A 13,004-nucleotide genomic window follows, 5' to 3' on the forward strand; every position below is an offset into this window, starting at 1 on the left:
TCTATTCAAGAGGAAACCATGCAAGGTTCTTTTCATCCAGCCCTGAACTACGCGTCGGATTGGGCGATAGTATAGATATCCGAATGTGCAGCTGAGTGGACGCGGCAAGAAGACCGAACCGCAGTTTTGTACTTTTGACTACTGCGGACAGTGCCAGAGACCTAGGGACCGTGAGGGGGATGAGGGCCCCTAAGAATCTAACAGATATGTGACGCCGATCTCCGCTAAATAACCGAGAAGCATTGGGCAGCTGTTTCATGAAAGTAATCAGCAATACGCGTCTCACGATATTCCAGATAGTTTCAGACCCGTGAATACCAGGTTAGAATTTTGAACGTGTGACGTGGAAGCTACGGCTGATGGACGAGTGAAACCATATCCTGTCGAGAGAAGATCTAATCGCAGGGTTAATCAGCCGCTGTAGCCGAACGCTAAGATGCTAGTCAGGAAGTCGCAGGTTCCAAACTTCTTTGCGTTTCGTCCGCTGTGCATTGCTGATGAGTCCCAGTAAGGCTGAAACAGGTTACTTTCGTTTAAGGGACAAAATATTTGTTGTTGACTTTCAACTCAATCTGACATTCGTCATACTTCCCACTCAGTTCACGCGGAGGCTAGAAGCGTGGCAAGCACTGCTGAACTAGAGTAATCTTCAAGCACCAAGTTCATTTTGTTAGTTTCATTGTATTGATTGCTCATAAGTTTACTGAACATTGTTCGACAGTTCACCACCGGTTTCATTTTTCCACTTTGAACTGATCATGTAGACGCAGTCCCCGAATTTCCGTCAACCCATTGTGTTCTACTTGAAACCAAATTGCACGAAATTAGCGAATATACAGTCATTTGCAAACTAATTCAGTTTTTCGAGAGACTCACCTAGAACTCAGTTGAATCTCCCGTTCGTGATGTTTCCAGGCGACTGAATGTGCTGCACCAGACTGCTTCATGTTTCAGCTGGTGCGATCTTCGAGATATGGCAGTATATTTTCATAAAGGAAACTACTCACAAGGTTGCTGAAAACTCTTCGACAGCTCACGACCGGTTTCGCCCTTCTTGGGGCTCATCAGATAGGCACGAAATTAGCGAAATGCACTCATTTGCACATCATTTTGGTTTTGTGTAAAACTCGCCTGAAGCCTAGCTGAATCTCTCATTTATGATGTTCTATCTGAAGAGCCCCAAGAGGGATGAAACCAGCTATGGGCCATCGAAAAGTTCTCAGCAACTTTGTGAGTGGTTTCGTTTGTGAATGCATCTTGCAGGATATCGAATATCGTAGCAGCTGAAACACGAGACGGCCTGGTATAGCGCACTCAATTGCCTGAGAACATCAAAAACGAAAGATTCAGCTTGGTTTCAGGTGAGTCTCTCGAAAAACCAAATGAGTTTGCAAATGAGTGTATATTCGCTAATTTCGTGCAATTTGGTTTCAAGTAGAACATAAGGTTGACGGAAACCCGGGGACTGCGCCTGCCTGATGAGCCCCAAGAAGGGCAAAACCGGTCGTGGACTGTCTAAGTGTTTTCAGCAACCTTATGAGTAGCACATTACATTACAATAACATGCATAGTTGCTCTCCGTAGAAGTTAGTTATTTGGTTAGTTAGTTAGTTAGTTAGTTAGGTAGGTAGGTAGGTAGGTAGGTAGGTAGGTAGGTAGGTAGGTAGGTAGGTAGGTAGGTAGGTAGGTAGGTAGGTAGGTAGGTAGGTAGGTAGGTAGGTAGGTAGGTAGGTAGGTAGGTAGGTAGGTAGGTAGGTAGGTAGGTAGGTAGGTAGGTAGGTAGGTAGGTAGGTAGGTAGGTAGGTAGGTAGGTAGGTAGGTAGGTAGGTAGGTAGGTAGGTAGGTAGGTAGGTAGGTAGGTAGGTAGGTAGGTAGGTAGGTAGGTAGGTAGGTAGGTAGGTAGGTAGGTAGGTAGGTAGGTAGGTAGGTAGGTAGGTAGGTAGGTAGGTAGGTAGGTAGGTAGGTAGGTAGGTAGGTAGGTAGGTAGGTAGGTAGGTAGGTAGGTAGGTAGGTAGGTAGGTAGGTAGGTAGGTAGGTAGGTAGGTAGGTAGGTAGGTAGGTAGGTAGGTAGGTAGGTAGGTAGGTAGGTAGGTAGGTAGGTAGGTAGGTAGGTAGGTAGGTAGGTAGTTAGTTAGTTGGTGTTCCTCCCGTCCAAACCGAATTGGGAGTCAACATCATTAGTATTCAAATCAAATCATTTCTCTTTCCGCAAGACCGAGCGCGTATTTTGAAACGCACAAACGTCTGTGTGGGATTCGCCAGATTCCAGCTCGAAAAATCAAATTTTTGTTCGAATATGCTAAAGAAACTAGTAATTTATTAGTACTGGGTGCTTTTGCTGACTTGCGATTGCACACACACAGGAGGTCGGCTAAGTCATTTTACATATTTTTTCACTATGAGAGCCCGTTTTGGACACTGACTGCAGGCACTGTTTCACAGATTGGCGGCAAGCACAAGGATGTCATTTCGTTCTGATCCAAGTTATCGATGACTTCAAGCAGGCCAGGAGAATTTGAACTAGATGCATTTTAAGATCCGTTCTTTCCAAACGATCCACTTTTCTTGGTTTCTGTTATGGGGTTTTGTGGGATAGGTATTTCGTTCATATTCACACCAATCTCATTTGAACGTTCATCCTCCTGTTCTGGCGTAGCGATTCTGGTGAGTCCACACCAAAGGCAGGAAGCACTGGACTCGAGTTTCGCTCTCATTGGAGCTCATGAGCAGTGCATGTCCAATGGCCGTACCGGGATTTGAAACCCGTCCAACGCATGTTGGACGCATCAGAATTTTCACGTCTGAACAGACGAACGTGTTCACGCTCGAGCTATGCGACTGGTGTGCACAACTCATCGAACAACGACCCAGTAACTGTCCTTGTTGTGACGATCGATTGACCCGCCAGTCAGGACATCCCAGTCAGGTAGCGTGACACACGCTTGAAACCCACTGGGCAAACTTTTGGTTGCAGTTTTGAGTTTTTTCGGGGTACATATTTGTTCATATTCACACCACCCTTGTATGTATGAGTTTCTAATTGCTGGGCGGTGTTGAAATCGTTGGCGCATATTTCACTGACACGCTGACTTCAACTTCTTCCAGAATATTCCACTACCAACCGTATGACTTGTGCATACTGTTTTATTTACTCTGCCACGCAAACTGACGTCTGTGTGCGTCCATCCACTCACTTACTCAATCGATCGATCAATAATCGGAGTGGAAGTGACTAGTCACGTGACATTTTAATTGGCTCACAACTGAGGGCCAGAAACCAGGGAAGCAGTCTTAGGTACCACAAGGGATGGTTTCGTGTCTGTTCCGATTGAAACTGTCGCGTCGAGCAAGAGTGAAGTTCTTTTGGAAGGACCAGTACTCTCCCTTTTCTATGAAGCTAAACAGTGCCACTGCTGTTTGAGAGTAATTCATTCGGGTGGAAGGTAACCCTTATCTTCTCCTACCTTCTGGCCCGAATCAGTGTCAACTTCTCGAATCCATTAGCGACTTACTATCCAGCCGGCCCCGTGTGTATATATGGCGCGTCCTCGAATTAACCGGCCTGGAATACACCCATAGGTTAGGTACGGTTACTATGGGAATATCCACTGGGATTTATTGCCTCAAATTTCCTGGCAAATTATCTTCAAAGGTTCAGGCTTGCTGCTGGTGAAAGGAAGACAGCCTTCGCTGTGGAGTTATTTATTAGAAGATGCCAACTGAACAGTTACAAACTATTGGACAGGGAGGCAAAACTCTCCTATGCATCCTGTTTACAAAAACTAAATATCCGTCTTCTTGAACTCGTCTTCCTGAACTTTCCTAGATATTCAGTGACTGTTGCTCAAATCCAAGCAAATGCAACTCCACAAGTTCCGTAATACATTTCACTTTTCAAGGCGCAAGCAAAGCGGATTTACGAGAAAACATACTACTCGCGTGCCTCCTTAATCACTAGTATCACCGTTACACACCTCCACCCTTTAAGCTCGTTCGCATGCCATCGATTTTCATTTACCTTCGTCAGGTCGGCTTCGGCATTGGGTCTAATCGGCCGCTCTTTGTGTGTAGCATGCCACTTACGCAGCTGCGTCCAATTTACCCTCTTTGATCCCCGACCATCTTGAATGGTATAGACGTTCCCCCGGCGGTCGGTGACTACAAACGGCCCTTGCCATCGACTGTCTAGCTTCCGCGACCCCAATCCACTCCTTACAAGATTCTGGTAATTCTTCCACTTGACCTTCGTGTCTATGAAGAATGTTCGTGCTTTTCGCCTTGCCGTTTTCTGCCCAATCCTTTCTTGAACGGCGGTTAAGTTTACTCAAGCTTTCCTTCTTTCTCCCTCTTGCTGCTCCGGAGACCAGCGTGTTGCCGGCCACAACCCAATTTTTGATCAACCGGAAGGCGCAAATGTCGACCCTACATCAGCATAAACGGGGACGTGCCTTTGGATGACTGTATGGAAGCATGATGAGCTAGCAACGTGATTGTCAAGATCATCTCCCAGACACCTCCCTGAGCGTTCGGCTATTACGTTCAATTAGGCCATTTGTTTGCGAGTGGTACGGTGCCGCCCTTAGCTGTCTGATACTCAGCTTCTGCAAGCTATTCCTAAACTCTTCGCTTTTGAAGCAAGGCCCCCGATCGGTTAGGATCATTTTCGGGACCCCATGGTTTGTCACGATGTGCTGCATTACCACTCCGCTGATCGTCACCGCCCCTGATTTGGCACGGTTGCCGCATCAGTCCACCGCGACAGGTGTTCTGGCATTATCACGATGTACTGATTCCGGCTGATTCCCATCAGAAAGGGGCCCTTGATGTCAACGGACCATAACTCGCTGATTTCTGAGACGACAGTTGGTACCATAGGATGGGTTGCCCCTGTCGTGTCCCCTTTCATCAGTTGGCACCACTTACAGAACACATAATCCACCACCTCACTTCTCATCACGGGCCAGTAGACCCTATACCGAAGGGTTGTACGTCTTGGTACACCTTGTCACAGTACTATTCAGCAGCGTGGACTTATTTTGATGGGTTGAATTTTAATAAGATCTTGCTTTTTTTAGTACAAACCGCGACAAATTACAGCTGTTGTTTGCAGTACTTATTGCCGCGTAGCTTTGTTTCTCGTGGTCACAGGGATTTAGAAGGGAAGAGAAATGTGCTCAGGCCAAGTTTCTCCCCGACAAGTCACGTGGCTAATAGTTGGGGGCCTTTTCCCAAAATTCGAAGATATACATGTACGGGGCTTCATTGCAAACGGCATCTTAATCGACTGCCCGCAAACGCTGGTTGCTAGGCTGATTTTGACAGCTAAAGGCTTTGCTACACGGACGAAAGAATTGAATGCCAGCAAATCTGTTTTGAGAGAGTGCATGCATAAGTGTAGTGCTTCCCCACCAAGACAGAGAACCAAAGGGACGTTGGTTCCAAGATCGGACTGAAGTAAACTGATTATGAATTTATCTTCAACACGTGTGGCAGGATCCCCCGAAAGCGGACTGTTTTAACATTCACAAGTCAATAAATGAGCATGACTAACTGACAAGGTGTTTAGGCTGACCAAAGTTGCACAACCATTCGTCATGCGAAGCGACACCGAATTGACCAATAGGAACACGCTCTGAAGGTCATGGCCGCTGATTGATTGAAAAAGTCAAGACTGATTGGTAGGCCTGAGTGTATTGGGGAGCATCCGTCAACCAATGGTGCAGACGACAGGACGACCCGTCCTACCTCTGCAGAAAAAGCTTTAATCAAATAAATCTCAGGATCACACGATTTGAGCTTACACACCTCACCATAATAAACACATGAACCTGTCTGTCCAGTTAGTGAAAAACCGAGCAGTAAAGCTGGCCGTTAATTACTGTTGCTGAACGGATGTAGGGTGGAAGTTTTAGTACCAACTAAAAGGAGACCATCCGGTCAACGGGGTAGATCTACTGAGGGAATTTTTGCGAATAGATTTTAATTAAACCTGTATGTCCGGTTTCTATGAGCCAACATCGGTTATGCACACACACCAAGGAGAAGAAAAACGAAAATGGTCTAACGTGTTTTTTTAACAAAAGCAGTCGTGGGATGCTGTTCCAATTAACTCGACATCAGAATGTTATTAAAAATAGCATTTCCTTTAGACGCAGGCAAATATACAATGTTACAGAAGAAAACACTGACGTCATGTCTCTTATTTGCGTTTCGGAAAAAAGTGACGTCGGAATTCAGACCGATTTTTAACGACATAGTATTACCTGAATTGTAGAGAGTTACGAATGATTTACCGTCTGACGTGTTCTTCCCCAAATCCACTGACTTGATCAGCAATATCGAATTTTGGTGCCATCAAACATTTGCTGCGAAATTTGTGTTTTCATTCATCCTGGTCGGTGTTTTCTGTCTCCCATTCACCGCGGTGTATATACACATCAAAGTTGGTATCAACTAGGCTAACCAAATATGTACTATTTCATGCGAGTTTGTGTGTAGCTCAGAGATTTGCTTTTCAAGAGGCAGAATTTTCATAGGGAGGACTTTCTTTGCAGATTTGACGAGGCCCGCCCTTTGATGATTGCAACGAATGTATCACAGCCTCCTTACAGCCACCTCGAGAGAAATTTATGCTGAAAGTTGAACAACTGATTTTGCAGATAGCAAAATCAGTACTGTACTGGAGAACAGTTTTTCATTTCAGAATGTCTTGCAGAACGAAATGGTATATTCCGACAAGCTGGGGAGGGAAAGACTTGTGAGTGTTCTCAATTCATGGCTTTCGGTGATCAGCTCCTTGTGCGTTTCTCGGAACGGGGTGATGTTTCAATCCATACTTTCTGAAGCAAGTGAGCACCGTCGCCATCTTAGGATAATCTGAATCTCCATTGACCTAATAAGTGGACGCAATATGCGCAGGTGCATCCGCGTTGGATTCTTCCAAGCGAGTCGTAGAGGTGCAACTTCCAGTATCGGAGACGTTGAAATAAGGAAATACAACAATTCTTCTACACGAGATGTACAGTGCTGATGGTTCTGATAAAAGAAGAAATATCTTGACAGTTCCTCTTGACGCATCAGCATTGATTGGCTCCACTTTCGTGAACGAAGGAAGCACCGGAGAGTTTCGGTGCAAACGTGTGATTTCTCATACATCTGGCTTACTTTTGGAAGTATTTATACTCAACGTAATGCAAAGCTGAGTGTTAAGTCACAGTTAACATGTACTTTCCCCCTTGAATAGACGGTATGGAGGCCGACCATGAAGGGAGGCCCATGACTAAACATTTTTGGCTAAAACTAACGAGCTTGAGGTTGGTCTCTGCAGAATGAGTCGTATTATCGTATCTGAATCTAAATGGCCACAGCCAGCCAAACCACCCTCCAGGATGAGTCAGCGATCCACCAATGGACGTGCAGGTGGATGAGTCATTCAACCGACCAATTAGACAACCAAGTAGTCAGTCAACAAATCAGAGTCAGTCAGTCAGTCAGTCAGTCAGTCAATCAGTTATTCAGCCGGTCAGTTAGTCAGTCAGTCGTGTATTTAAGCACACTGTCCCCAAAAGACTGGTCGTAAGTTTGACACGTGAAGACCTCATGCATGTTCATCTCCGGCGCACCCAACGTTTCTGGTATCTCCATCCGTATTTTAACAACCACGTGAACGGCTATTGGCTGCCTTTACTAAAAGTTGCGAATGGACAGACCGATATTTGTCCATCGAAAGAACCTTGATAGAAGACATTGCTGAGCCGGGCTGTGTCTCACCCACACCTGCACAAATTAGCTGAGGGAAAACTCTACAAGACATTCCTGAATCTCTGGCTCGTTAAGGTGTTCAACTGAATGCACTACACGGGGACCACCATATTTTTCCCCTGGAACTTTGGTACAGATGTTAGGGTAATTACGCTGAACTGTTCACCAACTTGATGACTCTGAGAAGCCTTGATAACGCCGCTCGACTTCTTCTATTGGAGTACGGCTGAGTTGTCTTTACTGCGCACCACTGCCTTGTTTTACCTCCTTGCTGATAGCCTGGGTGACTCCCTTAGAACCTAGGATGGATATTTCAGAAAACTGTTTGATTTTTGTTATGTCACCAGATCCCGTTGGCCGCATAGCCGTTATTCGAAGGACACAAGGACTTGTCTGTGAAGCCATTTCACCAAATTGGAACGCACCTTTCTTGTTAGAGATTGTGGACTCTGCATTAATACACAAGCAAGGTTCATTGAACTCGGTGAAGCTTTCGAAACGGGCCAGATTAGTTTTGCCCATGGGGATGCTCGACACAGGTAAATCGCACTTGACAGCATCGTGATAGTAAAAACTAGTTCAGTGTACTGCGCGCACATTGCAGGACTTTCATTGAATCGACGCACGCTGAGGTCTTGAAAGTTCACGTTCCACCTGTTCTCATGCGGCCAACCTAACACGGGTTATGGACGCGGAACTTAAATCTTACCCAGTCTAGACTTTAGCATCTAAGCCCCATCGATTGCTTTCACCTTGAGCCCACTAAATTGAGCCATACACCGAGTCTCGTCCCAGCTATATTGATTTCAACAAGCGTGTAACAAGCAGTTGTAGTGAAGATCTCTTCAAATTTGTTACATTTGGAGGCATGTAAACTCAACGCACACTCCACGGAGGCACGAGTCAGTTGGCCAAGCCTAGACAGGACTATTCTAGGTACCGGGTTTTGGGTTCGCACCACGGACCTTTCGATCAGTAAGTTTCTACCTTAAAATCTGAGCTACCTCAGGCTCCTTATGAGAAAAGTACAAAATGTAATCCTAGTGACTGTTTCTGACCACGTCGTAACTAATTTTCTGTTTGTTTCGCAGCCACTGTGCCCTCGAAATCATGCTTCCGTAGGATATCCATTTTGTCTAAAAATCGCTCATTTGTGTATCAAAAGGCTCAGCAGTGTAAAAGAAACCATGAAGGGCCTCTCTCTCTCTCGACCCGAACGTGAAGCAGGAAGCCCAATCAGAATCTTGTTCAGCACGTGATGATTGGATCCAATCAAATTTGCCCAGGAAAGAATGTGGTCAGATTATCCAATAGCATATCATGTTATTCGCTCAGCCTGCCAAATCAGAGTGCTGTTCGACCCATCTTGGTCGAAAGCCCAAGTGTTCAAACTACCAGCCGCCAAGGTTCGACTGGAGTTTCGTGAAAGGCGCATCCGACGATGCTTCGTAATAAGGATGAAACAGCTCGGCTGACCTGAAATACAGGGAGAAATCTCGGCTGAATGCAAGGCTTGTGGCAGTCTTCGCCCGAATTCGAAGCTACTGGGTGAACGTTTCGTGATCTCTAGCCAAAACAAACAAACTAGTTCACAATGGAAACTACTCACAAGGTTGCTGAAGACTCTTCGACAGCCCACGACCGGTTTCGCCCTTTTGGGGCTCATCAGGTAGGCGCGCAGTCCCAGAGTTTCCGTCAACCGTATGTTCTTCTTGAATACAAGTGGGACTGTTTTCGAGAAATAGACTCACTTGCAAATCAATTTGGTTTCCATGAGAGACTCATGTCATAAACGAGAGATTCAGTTGAGTCTGTCGTGAAAACCAAATTGATTTGCAAATGAGTGTATTTCTCGATATCTAGTTCACGTTTCAAACTGGGTGAACATAGGTGTCATAAGACATCAAATCCCGAAATGCCGGCAAGTGGTTCATTTGGTCTTAGATTCCTTTTAGCTTCCTTACTGTTTTTCCCAACATCCTACTCCTGACGTTCGACAATGTGAAACACGTGATCCAGAGCAAACTGTGTGAATTTGCCATCAAAGGGTCACGTGTCCATCGTTTTGCGCCCATTTTATATCAATTCGAGGCGTGAGCATTTCTGGATTAACTTCAAACTTGAAGTTGGGAGTTAAGCTCACATCAGATCTTCAGAAAGCAGGACTAATCAGGAAGAGATTAACCCACCTAAGGCTAATCAATCCATCTGAATTCGATGTTGGTACAATAATCCCACAATGTAGTAGTCGGTTGCCAGAAGTCCCGGTCGAATTTGAGTAGGTTTTTCTCTCTCCACTGCCACCTGGCAAATGTTATACTTGCATTCATCTGAGAGTGAATTTGCTTTGCTTATTAAGGACACCGAACGAGGCGTTTCAGACATTAGAAAGTTGTTTTGAGTAAGGTACGACCTACCAATCGCTTCAAAACTTCTCAAGACCGGATAGGAGGTCCAGAGTGCCGTTGACAGGTACTCGACAGGTGTTGAACCCACCCTCATGGCATAAAAGTTACCAGTGCCCAAGAATTTCTTGCCTGGTATCCTTGATTTGAGTAATCGCAATCGTTGTATATTTAATCACCGAGGAGCAACACCTGTTTGCTTCATTCGAACGGAATTGTGAGTTTAACGGGGTCACAGTAAGTGGCGCTTAACTGTCTCGCGATCGATTGTAGACAAAAGGCACTGCACGAACACTAAACTTCGACCACGCTCATCAGGTAGGCGCAGTCCCCGAGTTTCCACAAACTTTATGCTCTAATTGAACCGAAATTGCACAGAATTCGAAAAGTACACTCTTCTACATACCAATCCGGTTTTGACGGGAGACCCACCTGGAACCCAGATGAATCTCTCGGTTACTATCTGAAAGTCACATGGTTTTCTACAAATAACCAAGAATTACGTTTCCTTGGACTTCAACGGGCAAAACATCTGCGAATCCCTCGAACTCAAATGACATCAGCGAGACTGATTCACACTTTGTTTCGCCAGCTCTACTCAACTGCATTTTAGCATAAAGCGAAGGGCAAAAGTTATCTGGCAGTCCTTCCAGACACTGACAGGTTCTGTAGAATTTTTAACCACGTGTGGAGATATCGCGCAGACTTCGGAGAAGAAGCCACATGGATTCCGTTTCGAATCGCCTTCCATGTGGATTAGCGCGTCTTGGTCCTTTAGTCAGCCAACAATTTCTTTTCGTGGATGATAATTTAGCGTACGTGACACGTCTCCCAATCACCAAGCTGTGTTTACCTCACTAGGGGACTCCGTTTAGTTCAACAGTACTCATTTACACACCTGTATTTTGTAACCAACTACCTTGGGTGCAACCTTTTGGTGCATAGGTGCGTTGATACCCGACCAAAGCACGAGGGCTGTGATACTGCCAGCGTTATCTACTGATTCGCCAATCTGAGGTACCTGCTGCTGACCGGCTCCAGTGCCTAGTTGCCGAGAGAAAAGACTCGCAGAAGGGAACACAACCGCTATATTACAAACAAGCGAGTGCGAGAGCGTGAGTGCGTGCGAGTGTGAATGTACAACGGTTTCAAGCTATTTATTGGAGGGACACTGTCTGAACTTGGTCCAATGCTGACGCACTCGATCTGGCTGCGACGTGTTGCATATTGCGGTTGTCTGATCTGACCTTGATCAACGCTGACTCGCGCTGTCTGGGTTTGGTACAAGGCTGTGACGCGCTTCATGTTGAGGGGTGTTGTCGGTCAACGTCACGTCTAGCGGAGCTGAGAGACTCGGTAGTTTTCGGGCATTGAGTGGTTACGTTCAGGAAGCTGACCTCACTGATAGCCAGATTTCCGGAATCTAGACAGGAGCAGTCAAGATACCGTGGTTGGTTTCGAACCAAAATCCCAAGAAAAAATTAGCAGATAGGCAGCAACTCAGGCGGTTTTCTCTCGTTTAAGCTTTGGAAGTTGTGTTTGAAAAAATCAGAGGTACGGGGTTTGATGCACAGTATTCATGTCAGAATAATAAAAACACTGAGTGACTACTTAATAAAAATAATTTCAAACAGGTAATCCTGGATGATAACCGGACTGGTTAGGATCTGATCCAGTACCTCAGAAAAGCATCTCTCCTGTCAAAAGCGGGGGCACTGTGAACGTGTACCCCAGCACACGCATTACAGCGCCACGCGTGCGCAATCCGTCCAGACGATCTATCAGAACAACATTATTGATCTTTTCCGTAAGTCTTTAAACCGCTGCTCACCAACTGCATCCTGAACAGTTGAGTATTACTTGCTGAACTAAACATCATCGGGATTTATTGTTGGTTCCGTCCTAACTAAAAAATTATCCTCCGTCGGGCTGATATTGTCGCGATCTTTAGGCGATCCCTTTGGCAGGGCTGGTACGTTTCCGTCCCTTTCCCTTTTGCCTCAATCAGCGATGGACGACGGCTCACAAGGTTGGTTCAGTTTCTGCTTTTGTGATGGGATGAAGTAAGCCCCACAAGTGAGTGGTGTCTAAAGACCTGCATTTGTTGCACAAGGCACCATTCCGCGCCAGCTTTTTATCGGCCTATTCGTTTGGAAGACGATAGATAAAGTATCATCTACCTCCAACTGTCTTCGTAAAGATGAACCAGTTTGAGATCCATCGATTTCTAGGTGCAAACGGTTGGTACGTAATACAAGTCTTTGAGTCACCACTGTTGAATCTAACCTGACCTTATGATTATTCCCCCATTCATTTGCTTACTCCGCTTATGTACTTTTGATCTCCAGTTTTGCTTATCCGTACCCGCCACTCAACTTGCCGCAGAGGCCATCCTTTCCGATACCTGTGTATTGACATGTGTGTCTGTGTGTGAATGCGCGCTGCTGACCTACTTACCCATGTGCGTTCATGTTCCGTTTGCTGAGCCTCCTGTCTTGACTTGTTTTCTCCTGAGTTCCGTGTGATCGCACGTCCAATGAGAATCACGAGACCATCGTCGGAAGGAACGACTGCAACCCACGCTACTGAGCCGCCATCATTCCGCCCGCCGTTGTTTGGTGTGCGGACGCTGACAGTGCACTGTGCCGGTCAGCGACAGACCTGTGAATTCTACGATCGTGAACAATTGCTTACCCTAGTGTAAATAGTACCGCAGAATTACGAACCCTATTCTTCCTTTTGATATTCGGGACTGTCGAACCTATGCGTCACTCAAAGTTCCGTGTCGGGAACCTCCTCAACCACATCACCTGAGCTCGTCTGGCACCGATTGAAACG

General features: G+C 45.9%; 2 protein-coding genes across 2 annotated transcripts in view; both read right to left on the reverse strand.

Annotated features, from left to right (window-relative positions):
- The window catches only part of T265_08069 (hypothetical protein), a gene marked incomplete at both ends in the record, with an annotated part of 62,879 nt that extends 61,932 nt beyond the window's left edge, over positions 1 to 947 (reverse strand). Inside the window, one exon of the mRNA XM_009173764.1 lies at positions 877 to 947. Coding sequence (XP_009172028.1) covers positions 877 to 947 — 71 coding nt within the window. The remainder of the gene's footprint in view (positions 1 to 876) is intronic.
- Positions 948 to 4,714: 3,767 nt separating this feature from the next.
- T265_08070 (hypothetical protein) lies at positions 4,715 to 11,471 on the reverse strand (the record flags this gene model as incomplete). The annotated part of the gene is made up of 2 exons (XM_009173765.1): positions 4,715 to 4,970; positions 11,368 to 11,471. The coding sequence occupies 2 exons, from the start codon at positions 11,469 to 11,471 to the stop codon at positions 4,715 to 4,717; spliced, it is 360 nt and encodes a 119-aa protein (XP_009172029.1).
- Between the last annotated feature and the right edge of the window lie 1,533 nt (positions 11,472 to 13,004).

Source organism: Opisthorchis viverrini (assembly GCF_000715545.1).
Source record: "Opisthorchis viverrini unplaced genomic scaffold opera_v5_201, whole genome shotgun sequence".
NCBI classification, from domain to species: domain Eukaryota; kingdom Metazoa; phylum Platyhelminthes; class Trematoda; order Opisthorchiida; family Opisthorchiidae; genus Opisthorchis; species Opisthorchis viverrini.